The sequence below is a fragment of the Simochromis diagramma genome, unplaced genomic scaffold (assembly GCF_900408965.1).
Source record: "Simochromis diagramma unplaced genomic scaffold, fSimDia1.1 OVJJ01000802.1, whole genome shotgun sequence".
NCBI lineage: Eukaryota > Metazoa > Chordata > Actinopteri > Cichliformes > Cichlidae > Simochromis > Simochromis diagramma.
The window spans coordinates 22,192,862-22,212,726 of NW_024387492.1; the positions used below are offsets into that span (position 1 = coordinate 22,192,862).

A 19,865-nucleotide genomic window follows, 5' to 3' on the forward strand; every position below is an offset into this window, starting at 1 on the left:
AAGTCAGTGCCGGGTTCCAACTTTAAGCTATGAATTATGAAACTTTGTAAAATGGCAACATAAAACAAAGCTGTGGCAGACAAAGGCAGACTTTTTCTCCATGTGACAGATTTAACCTTTGACCTAAAGAGCTGTCGTTTTCACTGTGCGCTCAGTCTTGTAGGTTTTTGCTTTGAAAGGCTAATATCATAGCGCCAAGAACATCTTCTGGTTAGCAATAAACACACACAGATACATATGTATGTGCTGTTTTTACCCGTCACTAGGATATCCTGAATAGCGACGAAACCTCCCACGTTCTGGAGAATTTGGACCCTGACACCGACTACTCTGTCACCATCACGGCCATCTACCCAGATGAGTCAGAGAGCGAAGATCTGATGGGAAATGAACGCACACGTAAGTAAACCCCCGCTTCTTATCAGCGTCCAACAAATCATCCCAATGTTTTACTTTCACAGATGTGTATGACTTTAAAATAACACTGTTGTCCTCTCAACGTCTCTTTCTAGTGTTAAAGTCGCCAGGTATGTCGTATGAGAAGGACAGCTTCCTTTTCATTGTATTGTTCATGATTTCTGTGTGGAATGGTAACGTGGTCATACAGGACGATGTTAATGGGAACACACTTTCTTTTTTTTCTTTCAGTCATCCTTCACTGCATGTCTATGCATTTTAGTGCTTTACTGTGCGTTCACACCACAACTCTCCAACTTCAAACCTGAGCAAAGAGTTCAGCAAAAAAGACACGATGGTCGCAGCTGCGTGGTTGACATAAATTATCACGAATGTACTGCAGGCTCAGCTCTGACCGATTCAAAACCATATCAACCAAAAAAAAAGTAATTTCTGTTGGCTAAACATTTGCATTTGTGCACTTAGAGTGTAGTTTTACTTTTTACCCTAGCAGAAAAACTCACACAAGACTTGAATATCAGGTAAAATCATGCCAACTTGCAGAGATCTGTTGTTTACTAATCAAATACACAGTTCTAGTATTTTAAAGAAAAGGCTGTAATGGATTTTGGTGGTCTTGTATTTCACTCTGTGTTTCTATTGCTGTAGTAAGTAAGTTATAGACCAATTTGTATTGGATGTGAAGAATGGAAATGTAAAAAATATGATGGCCTTTTAAAGAATCTTTTAAAGAATACTATCATCAAAGTATGCTCACAGAGAAGTCATTCACAGATCCTTGAAGTCTACATTTTTTTTTTTTGTTTTGTTTTTTGTCCATTATTGTTTATTTAATTCATAGCAGAGTCAGTGTGAGGAGGCTCTGCAAGTTTTTGGTTTAACTTCTAGCAGTAGGTAGCACATTGTTCTTTTACACAGCAGTAACTAAAGCACTGTGGTATTAAATGTCATCATATATAAAATAGAAATATGGGCAAGGCAAAAAACAAAATCTAAGAGTTATTTATGTCATGTTATGATAATTACAAAAGATAAGATATGATAAGCAATGCATTTCAATAGAATAAATAACACATCTAACTAGTGTGGCTAACTAACTAATTTTGGTAGCTAACTAATATCGCTAGCTAACTAATGTTGCTAGCTATCATGCAGCCAGTATCTGCTTAAAAACATAAAAATTACTGCTTAAAAATTACAATATAACTTGAAATATTTTAAACCACTGCAGTTTTTAACACAATTTTCAAGCTAATTAGAAGCTATTTAAGTGATATATCAGACCAAAACATGTCTTTATAATGACTGAACTTCTTTCATTGATGTTTTTGACACCATACACATACTTAGATTTAAACAAATCTGCTTTTTTAAAAAAAAAAATCCCCAGGTTTGGGGCAACACGGACATGGACTATATTGTGGTGTGAACGCAAATTCAGGGCTTCAAATGCAAGAAGTGTGAAAATTGATCAGTAACAAGTCAACCTCCACAGACCTCCATCACTGTGAATGAGTGTCCTCGTTCCTGTTTCATCCTCCCAACATGTTTGTCATTCCTGCCGTCATGTTCATCTCACATTATAACGTCATTTTATTATGTCATCACATATTCGTCATCAGTTTAATGTTGTTCAGAGGTTCTGTAGTGGAGATGGTGGTCAGTGAACTAAATCTGATTTTTAAATAAAAATTTTATCCACTCTCATTACCAAAAATGTGCTTTGATGCTCTTTACTCAAAAAGAAAAAACTTATATGAATGATCCACAAATTTGTCATATTTATTATTATGTCTAAATTTCAGAGCCCTGGTTTGTTTCAGGGTGTCCAGCTGTTGCTAAATTCACCTTTTATGATCAACAAATGCGTTATCATAACCCCAAAGACAGGTTGTTGCAAAACAGCTAATCATTATTGCTTCCCCCAAAGCATTGGTTAAAAACTGCAGAATTTTCTATAATGTCTGCCAAATTTCGTTTTTGTTATGCTGTTGTTGTTGTTGCCATAATTTTATTTGTTAGAAACCACAAATTAATCATAGTTCCCGCCTAGGATCATCAGTTATAGAAGTTGTTTCCATAATAATTGTGTTTTTGTGTTTTTGTGTCCAATTTTAGAATCCTTTTTATGCATTAGGACTTTTCCTTTTGTAAAAATATATAACTTAGCTCCATTTTTATGAGACCAGGGATTTAATAAGACGTTCCTGACCTGCAACTCCACTCTGAACTGGTTTAAACCTCATCACTCTGCTGCTCTCATCCTAAAATTAACCCTTCCAGCTCCATGACCCGCTGGATTGTGAGAACATCATCATAACTGCCATCTTCATCCTCCTCCTCATCAACATCATCATAATCATTTTCACCGATCGTTTCACGCACACATATACAGGTGCTGTTTATCTGACTCTACATACCTGTGTGCTTCCAGTGCTTCCTGCGCCGCCCAAAAACCTGAGGGTTTTCAACGCCACCACCACCACACTGACAGCGAAGTGGGAGCCCGCCCCCGGCGCCGTCCAGAATTACAAGATCACTTACAGACCAGTCGCTGGAGGCGAGGCCCTCATAGTAAGTTTGTGGATGAGAATATGATGGCATCATCAGTGTACAGATACATTAGAAAAGGGTGTCTATATGCCATAAATTTAGGAAGTTTGCACAAATTAAATCATAGTTAGGATGAGAAAATGACAAGGGAGCACATTAAAATATCTCTGTTTAAAAAAATCATTGGATGTTTCCAGAGGGCGCTGACTGAAGTGATCAACTGCAAGAACTGAAAATGAAAAATGTTTAGGTCAGAAAGAAGTGAGATTTCTCGACCTCTGCCTCCTCTCCAATCCAGACTTGTGGCAATTTGTGAATCAGCTTCACAGTTTGACATATTTTTGTGTGTAAATGAAGACACCTGTATTTCAAGACATGTTAAACTTAGCAGTCCATCCAAACCTTTTTCTTAACCTGTCCCAGTGCTGCCATCCATCCATTGTATCGGAATTTCAGGAGCGGAACCACGCTTCCATACACGCTCCTTCCGGTTCTCATCTATACAGGTTCCCCCAGGCCTACAAGCTGTTCGTTCTCGTTTACGTGCCCCACCCTCCCTCCCGTTTTCAATTATTTAACGTCTTCAACTCTATTTAGTACATGGAGATCTGCCAGGCTGGGAGCCACCACCAGTCCCCTTAGAGGCCCTCCCCAAACTGCAGCTCAATTCCTGCCCAAGCCATTCACCTTTACCTCCTAAAACCTTTGTCAAACATAAAATGAGGATGTAGGCCCAGCTGGTGAATTGTTTCTTAACCTCCTAAGACCCGAACTCTTCCACGGCATGCATTTTTAATTTGTCTTTGATATTTCGGCATATTGGGGCCCGATGAATGTAAAAACAAAGAATTACCAGATTTTTTTTTTTATCTTATTTTTGTTTTTAAGAAAAATGAGAGTCACATATGAGGATATTCGTTTATAATTTTGATAGAACAGTAGCAGTATAATGTCCTCGTAAGTAGATATCAGGTCCTTGTAGAGCAAAATTGAGTATTTTGGTCTAAATAACCCAAAATGTGATGTCCACATACAGGGAGTGCAGAATTATTAGGCAAGTTGTATTTTTGAGGAATAATTTTATTATTGGACAACAACCATGTTCTCAATGAACCCAAAAACTCATTAATATCAAAGCTGAATGTTTTTGGAAGTAGTTTTTAGTTTGTTTTTAGTTTTAGCTATTTTAGGGGGATATCTGTGTGTGCAGGTGACTATTACTGTGCATAATTATTAGGCAACTTAACAAAAAACAAATATATACCCATTTCAATTATTTATTTTTACCAGTGAAACCAATATAACATCTCCACATTCACAAATATACATTTCTGACATTCAAAAACAAAACAAAAACAAATCAGCGACCAATATAGCCACCTTTCTTTGCAAGGACACTCAAAAGCCTGCCATCCATGGATTCTGTCAGTGTTTTGATCTGTTCACCATCAACATTGCGTGCAGCAGCAACCACAGCCTCCCAGACACTGTTCAGAGAGGTATACTGTTTTCCCTCCTTGTAAATCTCACATTTGATGATGGACCACAGGTTCTCAATGGGGTTCAGATCAGGTGAACAAGGAGGCCATGTCATTAGTTTTTCTTCTTTTATACGCTTTCTTGCCAGCCACGCTGTGGAGTACTTGGACGCGTGTGATGGAGCATTGTCCTGCATGAAGATCACGTTTTTCTTGAAGGATGCAGACTTCTTCCTGTAACACTGCTTGAAGAAGGTGTCTTCCAGAAACTGGCAGTAGGACTGGGAGTTGAGCTTGACTCCATCCTCAACCCGAAAAGGCCCCACAAGCTCATCTTTGATGATACCAGCCCAAACCAGTACTCCACCTTGCTGGCGTCTGAGTCGGACTGGAGCTCTCTGCCCTTTACCAATCCAGCCACGGGCCCATCCATCTAGGCCCATCAAGACTCACTCTCATTTCATCAGTCCATAAAACCTTAGAAATATCAGTCTTGAGATATTTCTTGGCCCAGTCTTGACGTTTCAGCTTGTGTGTCTTGTTCAGTGGTGGTCGTCTTTCAGCCTTTCTTACCTTGGCCATGTCTCTGAGTATTGCACACCTTGTGCTTTTGGGCACTCCAGTGATGTTGCAGCTCTGAAATATGGCCAAACTGGTAGGCAAGTGGCATCTTGGCAGCTGCACGCTTGACTTTTCTCAGTTCATGGGCAGTTATTTTGCGCCTTGGTTTTTCCACACGCTTCTTGCGACCCTGTTGACTATTTTGAATGAAACGCTTGATTGTTCGATGATCACGCTTCAGAAGCTTTGCAATTTTGAGACTGCTGCATCCCTCTGCAAGATATCTCACTATTTTTGACTTTTCTGTGCCTGTCAAGTCCTTCTTTTGACCCATTTTGCCAAAGGAAAGGAAGTTGCCTAATAATTATGCACACCTGATATAGGGTGTTGATGTCATTAGACCACACCCCTTCTCATTACAGAGATGCACATCACCTAATATGCTTAATTGGTAGTAGGCTTTCGAGCCTATACAGCTTGGAGTAAGACAACATGCATGAAGAGGATGATGTGGACAAAATACTCATTTGCCTAATAATTCTGCACTCCCTGTATGTGGACTCCAGATCCTAGGAGGTTAAGTAAAAATGGAGGACCACATACTACTTGGCCTGTTGGCATCTATCAGCTTCTTCCGAAGTCCCAAAGGCTAACCAATCCTGATAGATAGGACTCCTTCTTCAGCTTGATAGCTCCCTTTACCTCAGATTTCCACCATCTGGTACTGGTGTTGCCACCTTGCACCTGAAGCTCCTTGCAGCAGCTTCAGCAATGGAGGTGCTGAACATGGTCCGTTTGGACTCACTTTCCCCAGTCTCCCTCAGGATGCTTTTAAAGTTCTGCTGGAGGTGGAAGTTGAAGACCTTATGGACCGGGGCCTTTGCCAGGCATTACCAGCACAACCTCACAATACTGATCCAATTCACCAGCAGGTGGTAATCCAAGTGTTCAGAGAACATATGGCAGCAGATCCGGTGATACGATTACAAAATTGTTCATCGACCTGTAGCCTAGAGTATCCTGGTGCCACATGCACTTATGTACACCCTGATATTCAAACATGGAGTTTGTTATGGACAACCTAATTCGCACAGAAGTCCAATAACAGAACACCACTCCCAAACATAACCCTCCAGGTCTTGCTGTCATTGACCATTGACATTGACATTGTTAGGTTGTTATCTCTGAATATTTAGGTCTCAATTTTAAAGGGTTAGGGTTTTTTTTTTTCTCTGTCTCTGAGTCTTAGAAAGTAAAAGTTCATACTGAGTTTATATAACCTCGGTATCGCAGCTTCAGTTGATCATTTAATGTGCAGGAAATGTGCACCAAGCAGCAGAATTCACATGAAATACGGCCTCTATGATATAACCACTTGGCTCTTTGTTGTATCAGGAGACCATAGCTGGAGCTGCTTCACTGACTCTGAACAAAAGGCGAATTCAGAGATTTCTAAAGTGTTTATTCAAGTTTTTACACCCAAAATGGACGAGTTTCAATGATTGTTTAGTAAATTTGACATTTATGAGAAAACGGGTCCCTCTCTGCCGTCTTGTAAACCCACTCCTGTTTTGTTTGTTTGTCGAGGGATCGAAAGAACAACACGACTAAATTCCTTTCCCAGGTGTAGTTTCCGCGCGCGCTCTTACAAAGCGAAGGTTTGTTCTGCTGTCGGGGCGCGGAGGTTCCCAGCTGTGCTGCTTTTTGACCAGTGAGAAGGTCTCGGTTTGCTTCAGCCACTTGCTGACAAATCAGTGAATATCTTAAGATGATGTGGAGCTTTAAATCTGTCAGAAAAGTCAGCGAAACGAGCCCCAAAGCACATATAGAAACAAATCAATTATGAACTGCTGGATTTGATGGGAAGTTTCCTCTACCTCCTGAGATGGGACTTCAAGATCTATAAAACTGAGCAAAAAAGACATAAAACAGTGTAGAAGGAGAAGCTAAAGGCACTGAAGAGACAAAGGCTTTCTCATTCTCACACATAAAACACATCGTTACCAAGAAGGAATCTCTGAGTTCTTTAGATGTGTTTCTAAAAAAAGTCAAATCGTCGTTCATAGTCATCGTTGAGTCAGAGAATCTCGTTTGTTATTGATAAATGAGCCTAAACTGATGGCACCTGCTTTGTGATTTCCCTCCTGTGTAATGCAACTTGAATAAATGTTTAATTGTGAACCGTAAAGTAAACTGTGCAGGAGATGAGATCATCATCTCCAGTTTAATCTCTGTGAAAATGACTTCAAATCAGGGCAAATCAGGGATTTTTTTTTAAACAAGACAGAGCTTGACCAAAATCTACCATGAGTGAAAATTGGCTATAATTTTTGTGAATGATTTTCTGGCTCTTGTGCAGCATCCTGTGCCCTCACACAGGCAGTATTACATAAAAAAGAAGCAGTGAGCAAGAATAAAGGATCTGCTAGCAGTGAAAGACCTTTTAGGATCCAGCTATCCTCAAAAAACCCAAAGTAAAAGCAGTCTTTGTGCAGAATCATGTACATGATATTACTGGATCTGAAGTTGTTGAATATTGCAGCTAATTTAATCACTTCATATGCTGGCTGGTAGTCTCTATAGAAATACAGCAGATCACTATTTTACACTTATAATCTAAATCTGAATAATTAGTTTAAATAAGTAAATAAAGCTTTGAAATACAATACATTTGAAAAACAAAAAATCAGGCGGGGAATTAGAGCAGTCTAAGCAGGCCTCCTTCTGCCAGCCCACCTCCTACAACTCATGTAGGGGACACCGATCTAGTCGAGAGACGCGATCTCTCCAGGATGTCCTGAATCTGTCCACGGGTCTCCTCCCAGTTAGACAAGCTCAAAACAACTTGGAGGCGTCCAGGATGTCTGAACCACCTCTGCTGGACCCTTTCAGCTCTACTCTGAGCTCCATGACCCACAGCACATGTTCATAGGTGCGGGTGGGAGTGTAGACTACAGGAGACCACTATCAGTATCTCTGTCCCAATCCTTCTCAGTCTCCTGCTCCAGAATGAGGTGCTTGAAATCCTCCCCTGGAGGCCATGACTTGTTCCCACGCCACCCTTTTTTGGCTGAGGACCGTGCACTTAGACGTGGACGTGTTAGTTCTCATCCCAGGAGCTTCTTCTCACCTGACAAAACTGTCTCAGTGCTCAACAAAGCCAACAAAAACACACACACCATATAAATGTGCATATATCACATTAGATCTGCCAAAAGCATTGACCAGTGCCCCTTTTTTCAATTTAGATTTTGTGCCAGTTCAGTTAATTATCTGTTCCTCGCAAGTCTTCTTCTTCTTCGAGTTAATTTAGCTCTCCGTCAACTTAACCCTCTTTGTTTGTTACACACAAAGAGTGGTGAAGTAACTCCGGTAGTTCAAGGTAGTGAGAGAAACCAGAAAAAAAAATACCTCGACTTTGTTGTACCTAATAAACTGGTATGTGAGTAGTATAATTAATGTAAAGCTTTAATCTGTAGACTCATTTAGTGATGTACAAAGAGAAATCTATTTCGAAACGGAGTAAAATGTGGAGTCTGAGACTCGAGGTCTCCGACTGCACCGGAGCGATCTGTAATTTGATGTCTGGCTCACTTAAAAAGCTTTTGACATCAAAAACAGAACCAGCTGGATTTACAGTACGAGCTGGATTCGGTTTTAAATTTCACCTCCATCTCGAGATGCACATCAATGATCTGGAGGAGGTCAGTGACACACCGCCAGACATGTTTCCAGGCTCCTTCCTCACAGAGCAATTTAGCTTTTATTTGTTGACAACATCCAGCAGCACGACGGTGAGTTTGAGGAGTCCCACGTTTGACCGCCGACATTGCATTCCCACACGCTGACTCAATAATCATTAGCAGTGGAAACGAGTTGAAAAGAAGCTGCGAGCAGTATGAGAAGAATCTAGAGGGGGGTCGCTGTCTCTGAGATGTTATGACAGTGTTCCCCCAAACAACGTGTCACGGCCGAGGCATGATGTCAGCGCTGCAAATCTGTCTAACGGAGCTCCGATCCACTCGCTGCATCAGATGTGTGCGCCAGAGGACCGAGAGCATCTGGTGTCGTGCGGCCTTGTTGTTCTTAGCATCAGTCATGTGATACCAGATGAGACGCTTGTTTGTTTTATGGATGAGCTCAGGGTTTCCTCTCAAGTTTGGGAACTGGGTGAAAAAACGGGGCTTCTTCATCAGTCCAGTTCTGGGCTAAGGCTGCTGTTTTTCATATGTATAGTAGAGAAAATAGGTCAGCTTTATACTGGGGTGAAAACTCTGAAGGTCTGCAGACTGAAGTCTGAACAGTGATAAGCAATGGGATGATCCAACTGCCCTTTACACATGCAAAATACAAAAAAAGGGACAAAAATGCAGATAGAGGGCAGAACACATGAGGAAACAATTAAAGGCAGGTGAAATCAATCAGGGAGTGCCAGACGAGCACAACGGAAGGCAGGAAGTCAAATTAGACCAAGACACCAGAGAAATCTCACCTTCAAAATAAAATGGGACACGGAGGCCAACGCTAGACCAGTCAAAAGCAGAATAAAATTATCAATTCAAAACTCCGTAATGTCACAAGAGCCACAATCCACATTACTAGAACTAGAAGGTTAATCCAATAAAGAAATCTGCAGAGAAATCAAGGATATCTTTTCCTTCTCAGGCTTAATCCACTTAATCTAATATCAGGCTAAAACATCAGACAAAGGGACTTATCGACTCGTTAAGTCAACCCATCATTCATCAGTCCATTCATCAGAGTTTACATGAAAGGTGGTGGCACCACAATATGCGACCAATCACAAGCATAGACAGGTCTGCTGGTTGGACTAGATCAAATTTTCATATTGTGCAGTTTAAAGAGAATTTGACAGATTACAGCTGTTATTCCATTAAATTTGTGTTTACATGTGTAATTAATTAAATAATAATTCAATACAAAAAGAATTCAAACATATATTAATTATTACAGAAAGCAGTTTTCAAACTGCAGCCACTGGTGCATTTCATAACCGTTGATCTCTTATCTCACAATCATAACCCAGCTCGGAGCGAGTTACATCTGAAGCATGTTGCCATGGCACCACCTTCATAACACTGAAAACACAGGATTAACCTTCTAGTTTCTTTGCCAAGCTGTAAGTCATCCTTTGTTGGACAAGCCAAAACTTTGCAATATTAAACTAGAAAAAGCACACATAAAAAACTTTTTGTGGCATATTTCACAAAAAAGCTCAGACAAATGATTCCTGTGTCATCTTATTTCTGAGACTTTAGATGAATATTTGGCTCATTTACTCAGTGCTGTGTTAGAAGATGAGCAGCGAAGTTGCCTCATATAATAATTATCTGGTTAAAAAATAAAAAAAAATGTCTCAAGTACAGTAACCACAGGAGTCACTGATTGTTTTATTAACACACTCCACTGTCTCTAAACAAGATACTCACCTTCTGTATGTTTCCCAGAATAAAATAAAACATCCAAATACCTAAAATACTGATGTAAATGGGATGTGATACCTCCAGTAATTTATCCCTTAGCTACCACAAACTGTTTATGCCCTCTGTGGATGTGTTTACAGCGCTGCATCCACTGTGTGATGGACTGCAGAGTTGTTTTCTCAGGATTTCTCAGTCTACTAGATTTAAAATCTCTCAGAGAAAGAAGTCTAAATGATGTAAATACTCTGCTGACATTATCCTAATAACCAGTGGATGCCTCTCCAAAACATGCCACGCTGGGAGCCGCTGCACAATTAAGGGCTTTGCTTGAATTTTTAGAGATCTGGTGATTCGAGATCCGGATAAATGATCGCGCATTTAGAGGCTGAAACATTTTAGCCGGTGTGGCGACACCTGTGGTCAGTGGCGGTAACTGCAGATGACATCAAACACTCGCCACAGAAGATCAGCTGGTGTTTGTTTACAGCGCAGGCAAACAAACTCATGTTGATTTAATAAATAAGTCAGTCAATAATCGTCTGTTTTCCATCGTTTCATAAGTGGCTGTGATGTGATTCATGCTGTGGTAGTTTTCCACACGAAGGCAGGACACAGACAAGCTGATAAGGAGGTGGAGGTGTGCAGCTTTTCATTACTTTTCAAATATCTGAACCAGACCAGCTGCAAACAGTAAACAGTAAATTGTCTTTCATGGCACATTGTTCCCCAATTTTCATGTGATCCATGTTCCTGCAGAGGAACATCGAATGCAGTAACCCAACACAACTCAAAGAAATATACATATAAATCCATCCACTCCAACTGTGTGGAGCCAACTTGTGGCTTTTAAGGGGCAGAAATACAGAAGCACACATTGGCATGCACTCGTCTTTCTGTCTCAGAGACACGAAAATAGTAATAAGAACTATTAAGGAGCAAATAACTGGGATTTCCTTATTATCTCTGAGAGTTCATTTGTTATGTAGTCAGTAGAAATCACACAGACATCAAGTAAACAGCTGTCAAAGTCCAGAAACCCCCCCCAGCAACATTAAAAACATAGCGAGTCATTTAAAAGATCAGAGTCAGCTGGGACAAATGAGTTTTCAGTGTGTTTGCTCTATACTTTGACATAATGTGTCTGTGACCAGGCAGGAACACGTTGAACTCCTTTAAACAACGAGCGGCTACATCACCGTCACGTCTGTCACTTCCTGGAAATGCTCCCATTTTGTTGCAATCAATGCAGGTGTTTTCTACAACATTTCCCAAATGCTCCCTCTAAATGCTCATCATGTTACCTGGCAACCACTCAGTAGTGGGCTAAAATGGCCTGGTGTTTGCATTTATCCACCTATAACGTCTTATCAAATTATCCAGTCATTTGAATTTCATGACAGTAAAATATCATTTCAATCCACAAAAGCTGAATTCAGTTCAATTCAGTTTTGTTTATATAGCGCCAAATCACAACAAATAGTCACCTCAAAGTGCCTTATACTTTAAGGCAGTGACTCTACAATAATACAACGAATATCCCAATAATCAAACAATCCCCTTTGAGCCAAGCACTTGGTGACAGTGGGAAGAAGCCATCTGCCATGACCAGTCAAAACATTCAAACATATAACAAACATTAAAAACAAAAACAAAAAGACTTTTTATTTGACAGCTGGCAGCAAATGTTTCTCTCATTTGTGTTTGCCATCTGTGGCGTTCTTCTTCATGAGTCAGCCACCTGTCACTAAGCTCCGATAAACTACTGTGTTTCTCCGATGTGAACACAAGTCTCACTGCCGACGTGTTTCCTGTGAACAGACGCAGGTTGGAGGGAAGAAGACGAGCGTCATCCTGCAGAAGCTGGAGCCTGACACGCCGTACTCCATCAGCGTCGCAGCGGTGTATGCCACCGGCATCAGCAAAGATATCTCCGAAGAAGGAAGAACCAGTAAGACTCACATCCAGAGACAAAGTTTCACATTAAATATCTGCTATAGTGAAATCTGCGTCCTGCATGAATACAAGTTGCTTTCAGTTGTACAGAATTTTTTATTAAACAAAAAAGAAAAAATAGCATTTTCTTGGCTCAGAATTGGTCTTTTGGGGTTACGTAGTCAAGCTGATGAGTCTGTCTTACCTTACTTAGCAGGGAAATGTACAGACTCCTGCTATCTCTGGCCTTTGGCTAAACAAAAGCGCATGTGCCACAGTAAAAGAAACCATATCTAGAAGAAAATCTTAATCAAACATATTTTTAAAAACACCATCATATGAAATTTTGCGATAGAAAGATCAAAAAATCATTATGAGGTGTCACTTTTTTTTTTTAATCCCCTGAAAAATTAAGAAAAGCATGATTTAATTTATTGCAAGTGACATCTTTAAGCAGCTTGTTTTGTGCAGAATGCAACAACTATCCTGTTTCAACTGTTCTTGACGTAGAGTGACTCCTCATTGGCTTTGAAAGGAGTTAGCTGAGGCTTTTGATCGCAATCCTCCAGGAAAAGATGGAGGACAGAAAAGAGAAAGCTCGCCCTGTTTCACCTGTGTTTGTGTTTCTGCAGAGCCTCTGGGCGGAGTCAGGAACCTGCAGGTGCTGAACCCAACCATGACCACCCTGAATGTGCGCTGGGAGCCTGCCGAGGGCCGAGTGAAGGAGTACAGAGTCATCTATGCTCCTGCTGCTGGAGGAGATGAGAGCATGGTAGGACCATCCTCAGCTTCCTGTCAGCCGTGACTTTGAATTACTCACCAATTTGCCTGATCATGTCTGAAACTTTTAGGCCTTTAAACACCCATTTTAAACTTTTATAAAGTAATCTAATACATATTGTATAAAAAAAATTGACTCTTGCCCCCGTTACATGCAGCAACTAGAGATAAATTACTGTTTTTCACAGCTGGCGAGGAGGATTTACCCTAAGTTTGTTGTTATTTCTGACTATATGTTTGCATCAGAGCAGCTAATTTGTGTATTTTCTTACTAAACTTAGGAAACTGTGTCAGCGGGCACAACCACCACCACCCTGCGAGGCCTGCAGCCCGACACTCTCTACACTGTGACCCTGGTGCCGGTTTATGCTGCAGGAGATGGAAAGAGGATGTCTGAAAATGGAAAGACAAGTAAGTTTGAACCCCCCGCACCCCCCAAAAACACCTCTGGGGATATTTCTAGGTATCCGTACAACTACAAAGAATTTACGGCCCTGTCGGGACCCTTTTGCACAGAGTCCATCTTCACTGATACACCACATCAATTTCAAACCATTTCGGGGACGGGTGCAGTTTTATCGGGAGGCTCTGTAACCTGATTTGTGTTTTTTGTCTGTTTTTTGGCAGCATAATTCTCACAGATGATATTTATATTGCTGATATCCTATCAGTGCTTTTTTATGGCCCTGTGCTCCATTCATATGTAACAAACATAACATAAAGTTATATTTGGACCAATCAGATTACACGTGCTTCCAAATCTCCTTTTTTATGGGGTCATATTTCTAGGGGAAACCCTGTGGCTCAAACAGAATTCCTTCCTGAGCCCTGAAAATGATTAGAAACACAACAAGAACTGAAATATCAGATGACCTGAAATAACAGATTTACCAGTTTTTGCAGAGAACCCACGAGTGTCCTCTCTGCCCTGTGCTTAGTCTGCTGGGAGGTTGTTTTGAGACATGCAGACACTAAACAGCAGATGTCAGTTGTGCTCATTAAAGAAAGGATATCGTAAAAAAGAAGAAACAACACAAAAACCACCAGCACAAATGAATAACACCTTCACTTTATAGATCGAGGAATAGCCTTGTTCCCCTCGTCTTTTCTTATTGTGAAAAACAAAATGAAATCATGATGGAAACACGACAGATTGGAATCATTAATTCAGGCTCTTCACGTGGTCTAAATCTAAAATCACTTATTGTTTAGGACATCTGGGAGGAGTAAAGAACCTGAGGGTGTCTGACCCCACGATGACCTCTCTGAATGTGAACTGGGATGCTGCTGACGGAGCTGTTCGTCTCTACAAGGTCTTCTATGTGCCCAAAGCCGGTGGGGAAGAGCAGATGGTGAGGCTCCATGCACGCCGTACCGCTTACTTTCTCCAGGAAACAACCAATTATGAGCCTGAAGCATTTAAGCAACATTTTATTTCCTAATTTTGCCAAACAGGAACAAGTTCCTGCGAGCACCACAAACATCATCCTCAGGAACCTGATGCCCGATACTCCATACACGGTGTCAGTGTTACCCGTTTACCCTGCCAGGGAAGGCAAACGCCAGTCTGAGGATGGAAAGACATGTAGGTCACTGTAGAAGATTTTTAAAATGAACCCTATGTAAAAACTCATTGTCATTTAATCGCTCATCACATTTGCGCCCTCAGTGCCATTGAGCGGAGTACGTGGCATTAGTGTGACCAACCCGACCATCACCACCCTCACTGTGACCTGGGATCCTGCTGATGGCAACGTTCAGGGATATAATATCATCTACGTTCCTGTGGATGGAGGCCTGGAGATTAAAGTAAGTGCTCTCTTCATAGAATTTATCAGATAAATGCTGATAAGTGATTTGTTCTAAAGACTGCAGAAGGCTGTAAATGGATGTAGCTACGCAATGTCATTCACTGTTTGTGGATTATCATTTTTTTGACATGGTGTGCCCTGATCGCTCTGGGGGTTGTGTCAAACACAGTTGGTGGTGGAGATGAGATGATCCAGTCTCTTCCACTCGATTTGAAAAGAAATGCATAAAAGGAAACAACCCAACTGAATTGGCCAATCACAGTCATGATCAGCTGCGTTAGCAGGACAAGTTCAGAAATCAGAAAAACGTTCTTAATCCTAGAGGGAGATACACAGGAGGAAAAAACAGTCATCAGCTTTGTTATTAATCTGCATTCACAGTAACAGACAAGTGAAATAATTTAAATGAATTCACCAAAACTGAAGCACAGACATCTCGGATGGTCTGCAAGTCATAAAATTTGTACATCCAATGTGCATAGTTCGTGCACTGTAATGTAAACTACTGCAAGTCTGCACAGTCAAAAAGACACAAGCAGACACATGGACCCTCATACTTATAACAAAATGTACTCACTGGGATCTTAGCAGATATGTGAACTCAGAAAATAAAAAGTTTGTTTGAGTCAAACTCTGGTTGGTTTTGCTGCTTGGTGCGGTTCCCTTGTGCAGATGTGCACACAATAATCGCACCAGGGTTTGAACCACAACTGCTCTGAGACCCTGTCACCTTCTGAACCCTCCAGTAGTTGTCCCAGATCAACCACCGCTTACAAATCATGCAATTTGTAGCGACACATGTTGGATCAATTGGAGATTTTGGTGTGTGAAAAGAAACCAAATTATGGCTAAAAGCTACACATTTGCAAACTATTCAGCTGATTTGTATCAGAGTAAACAAACTTTTGGTGTGAAAAATGCAGTGGCCTGTCAGTCAGAGGAGCGACAGCTCTAACTTTAAGTCTTAAACAGTATTCAAATTATAGTTAAGTTATTTTTTAAAAAAGCTCCCTTGTGCAGTTTTTATGAAAAGGGAGACTATCCACAGAGACTATAATCATTTTTGCAGCAGGCTGTAAACATGTTTATTTCCGCTGTAAAGCTGGAAGTTTAAACATGGGACTCTATGGGAAATGACTCGGTTTTGGAGCCAGCCTCAAGTGGCCTTTAGAGGAACTGCAGTTTTTAGCACTTCCTCCTGGGCTTCATCTCTTTGCCTGAGGTTTAATGTCAGTCGGTGCAGATTCTGAAATGAGCAGTTTTTAGATTGGCATTAGCTTATTAAACATCTGAGTCCTACTCAGCGTGTTCACTCTTTTCTTTTCCTTTTGCTGACAGCATCATTGCTCTTTGACAAGCTGTCATCACGCGATACTGACAGACCTTTTTTCTGCCCGAGGTGTTTTTACACTCGACAAAATGCTGGAGGGAGTTTGGTAAAACTCTTTTAAAGCTTGTAATAAAAAAGTCTGATAAATTTTCCAGGAAACGGCACTAAAAAAAAAAAATCCAAGATGCTCAGCAGAAGTTTAAAAAAGACAAAACGATCAAAGCTCTCAGCAGAGATTTGGTGATGTCATGCTTTTTGACAGGATAATCCCGCCATGCAGTTGCCACACAAAACCGTCTAAATCCTTTCTGGCAACGTGAAGCTCGCATTGTTGTGTGACATGTATGTGGGTTTTATATTTCTGCAGTGCCATCAGCACTAAATAACAGCTGCGAACGCAGCCGACAGATGATTTGGCCACTCGGGTTTGTCTCCTCAGAAGCGGCTCATTTATCGTTGTCGATTGCACAACCTTCACCCCTCAATTAGCACGTCAACGTTAGTTTTGCAAAGGAATTTCAAACTGCTCGACCAAAAGAATCTGACTGCTGCTCGCGTGGTTTCGTCTCACAAACCAAAATGCTGCGCACACAAAATGTCAAATAAACTGTAAATACCGGGAAGAAATATTTACCAGAGGAACAGGTGTTAAAGGTGTTATTTGTTTCTGCTGGTCTACGGTGGCCTTGAAAACAACAACAACAAGGAAACTAAAGCAACATTTCAGAAAATGCAATAAATAAAAAACTTGAGGAACGTAGAAATATGTCTAGTGTTTAGATGTTTTTCAAACCACTCCTGAAAGCGGAATAAAAACTGGACCACTGTAGAAAAGGCCTTGTGATGATCCACAGGTTGTTTCAGAAGATTCTTCTGCTTTAAAAACAAAAAAGGGATTTTCTTTTTAAAACACAAGAAATATTTCAGCTTTTAAAAATTCCCATGTTAGGCATTAAGGTAAGCCAATTTACTGTTTTCATGAGACTCAGACGCTTTCTCAGGAAGACTTTTATTTGTGTTTTGACCTTGTTGAGGTCAAACATATGGACTCTCTTGGATTTAGTTTCAGGATAAATCTGATGCATCTTTTCGTAGGAGACCGTGTCTGAGAGTACCACCACATTCGTCATGAATAAACTGCTGCCGGACACCCGCTACACCGTCACCGTGGTCCCCGTCTACGCCGAGGGAGACGGACCAAGCCTGTCTGAGACTGGCAAGACAAGTGAGTATCGAGGCTTGAGGTCACGTGACACCCATAGTATGTTTAGAAATGTGCTCAGAAGGACATTAAAAAACACCCGAGCCTTAAAGAAACAATTAAACAGAGTCTGACTGAACTGAAAGTTGACTGAGGAGGAAAACTGGCTCGGTTTTGGCTTACTGCTCTTTGCCACATTACATCAATAAGAAACATTTTTAGCGGATTACAACGTTTTCAGAGGAACACATAGCTGACCTGAGCTATGTATTATCTTATAACATGTTAAATAGAGACCTGTTTCCAGTTGGGCATTCATCCTGGCCAAAGCAAATTCAAAGACACAGAATATCCCATTTTTTTCCATTTTGCCTCCCTCACCTGGCGGGATGCCTCCTTTGCATTGGCCATGTGGGTGTTTGTCACAGTGAATAGCAATGAAAGCTTAAAAAAGCAGTGAAAAATGACGAAGCAAGGTACAAACCACTGGAAATAATGGGTTCAGAGAGCAGAGAGCCGGGCCAATGCTGATCCCGGCCTTCAAGCCAGTCCAGACTAGACATCACGTTAACGGAATATTTTCTGTCACTGACGGGAAAATCTGAAGGCAGTCTGCCATCTTCACAGGTTAGAATAGTGATGGTAGATCTACCATAGCGATCAGTGATTCACATGCAACATTTTTAAGGACAGTACTTGCGGCATATCATTCGTAACATTAAACGTACTTTGTAGACTTTTCCATTGAGTGTCGTTACTCCAGGATTTTCTCTTTCAAACGTTTGTACAGCTTCACAAAGTTCCCTATTTAAAGATTTGAAACTTATCACCAGAAACCACTTAACCTCTGACTACACTAAAGATATGTCACTCAGATCCAGGTACTGACTGACTTCCTGTTCTGGCTGTACTTCTGTTCAGAGCCACTGGGCTTTGTGAGGAACCTGCAGGTGACCGATCCCACCACCAGCACCTTGAACGTTCGCTGGCTGCCACCGGAGGGGAATGTGCGCGAGTACATTGTAATCTGGGTGCCCACAGCTGGAGGAGAGCAGGATGTGGTAAGGATGTGGAGGTTTCTTCTTACTTTAATTACTTTAAAAATCCTTGTGGGCAAAAAGCCAGTGCAAAGTGCTCCTGTGTGTGTAAAATTGGACCTCTGATGAATCAAAGTTAGAAGTCTCGTCTTTAAGGGGAGATCAGGTTGCCATGTGAGCAGATCTTATTTTTCCCTTTTGGCTCTCACTGTGGCGACGAGTCAGCAGCGTGAGGTCGTTTCCAAGGCAGTTACACACCAGAGCGTTCTTGTCTTGGGAAAAGTTGTAAGATCAAGATATCAAAAGATGAAAACCACCAGATGATGTTGTTGCCTTTTTAAAAAAAATGATGTTTTCTTGCAAATAATGGAAAACATTTGACAGAGAAATGAGATCTACTGAGTCAGGAGAAAGTTTGACTGTTTTCTGTGAAGTTGTGGTGATATCTTGTTTAGTTTCATTACCCCAAAGGTTATGTCAGAAGATGTCATAAAATAAGATGATTTGATTTTTTTTATTTCATTATCTCAGCGTGTTGGCACATTTTAGGAAAATTAGATTAAATGGACAAAGAAGAAGTAGAATTTTGAAAGTGCAGCAGAGGCCTGAAGGAGTGCATGCAAAGGAAGACTTGCTCTCATTTTTTCTATCTGAAGCTCCATCCTGTCCCAGGACAGCCTTTAAAGTGGTAGCCCTGTGCAGAAATCCATCTTTATCTCCGAGTCTTAACTGTTCCTGATACTGAGTGAAGCTGCGTCCAAGAAAACATTAAACGGTGACATTGCTCATTCTGAGAATCTGTCTGCGGCTGCCAAAGCGCTCATTTGTTCTCCAGATCAAGGAGTTCATCCAGTTCAAAGTCGTTTCTTCCTCCCCCCAACTCAGGACTCGGTTCCTGGAACCGCCACCAGCACGGTGCTCAAGAACCTGGATCCAAACACAGAGTACACTGTCACCGTGGTGCCCGTCTACCCCGAGATGGAGGGAAAGCCCATGTCCGAAAATGGGAAGACAAGTGAGTCCTGCTGACTGATTTACAGCTGAAACTTGTGGTTTGAAGTAATTTTACTCGGTTTTTTGTCTTATTTATAAGGAAAAATAATGAGCCGCTACATCTACATGGACCCAAGACCTAATGAAGATGTCTGATTACAGCTGGAAACTCTGAAATGTTAAAATATGAAGTGACGAGAGAAAAACAGAGACATAAATATAAAACTGAAGATTTCTGTCAGATGGTTTTTGTGGGAAAGCCAGCAGTTTACTTGAAATCATCCTAAATAATGAAAGTACTTCAGATGATTAACAAAGTTTCTTTAAC

General features: G+C 41.0%; 1 protein-coding gene across 1 annotated transcript in view; it reads left to right on the forward strand.

Moving 5' to 3' along the window:
* Positions 1-19,865, forward strand: part of col12a1b (collagen, type XII, alpha 1b) — a 149,561-nt gene that overhangs the window by 62,156 nt on the left and 67,540 nt on the right. Inside the window, 11 exon segments of the mRNA XM_040017990.1 lie at positions 267-399; positions 2,852-2,991; positions 12,272-12,401; positions 13,018-13,157; positions 13,447-13,576; positions 14,378-14,517; positions 14,621-14,750; positions 14,835-14,974; positions 17,402-17,531; positions 18,429-18,568; positions 19,430-19,559. Of these exon segments, the coding sequence (XP_039873924.1) occupies positions 267-399; positions 2,852-2,991; positions 12,272-12,401; positions 13,018-13,157; positions 13,447-13,576; positions 14,378-14,517; positions 14,621-14,750; positions 14,835-14,974; positions 17,402-17,531; positions 18,429-18,568; positions 19,430-19,559 (1,483 nt within the window).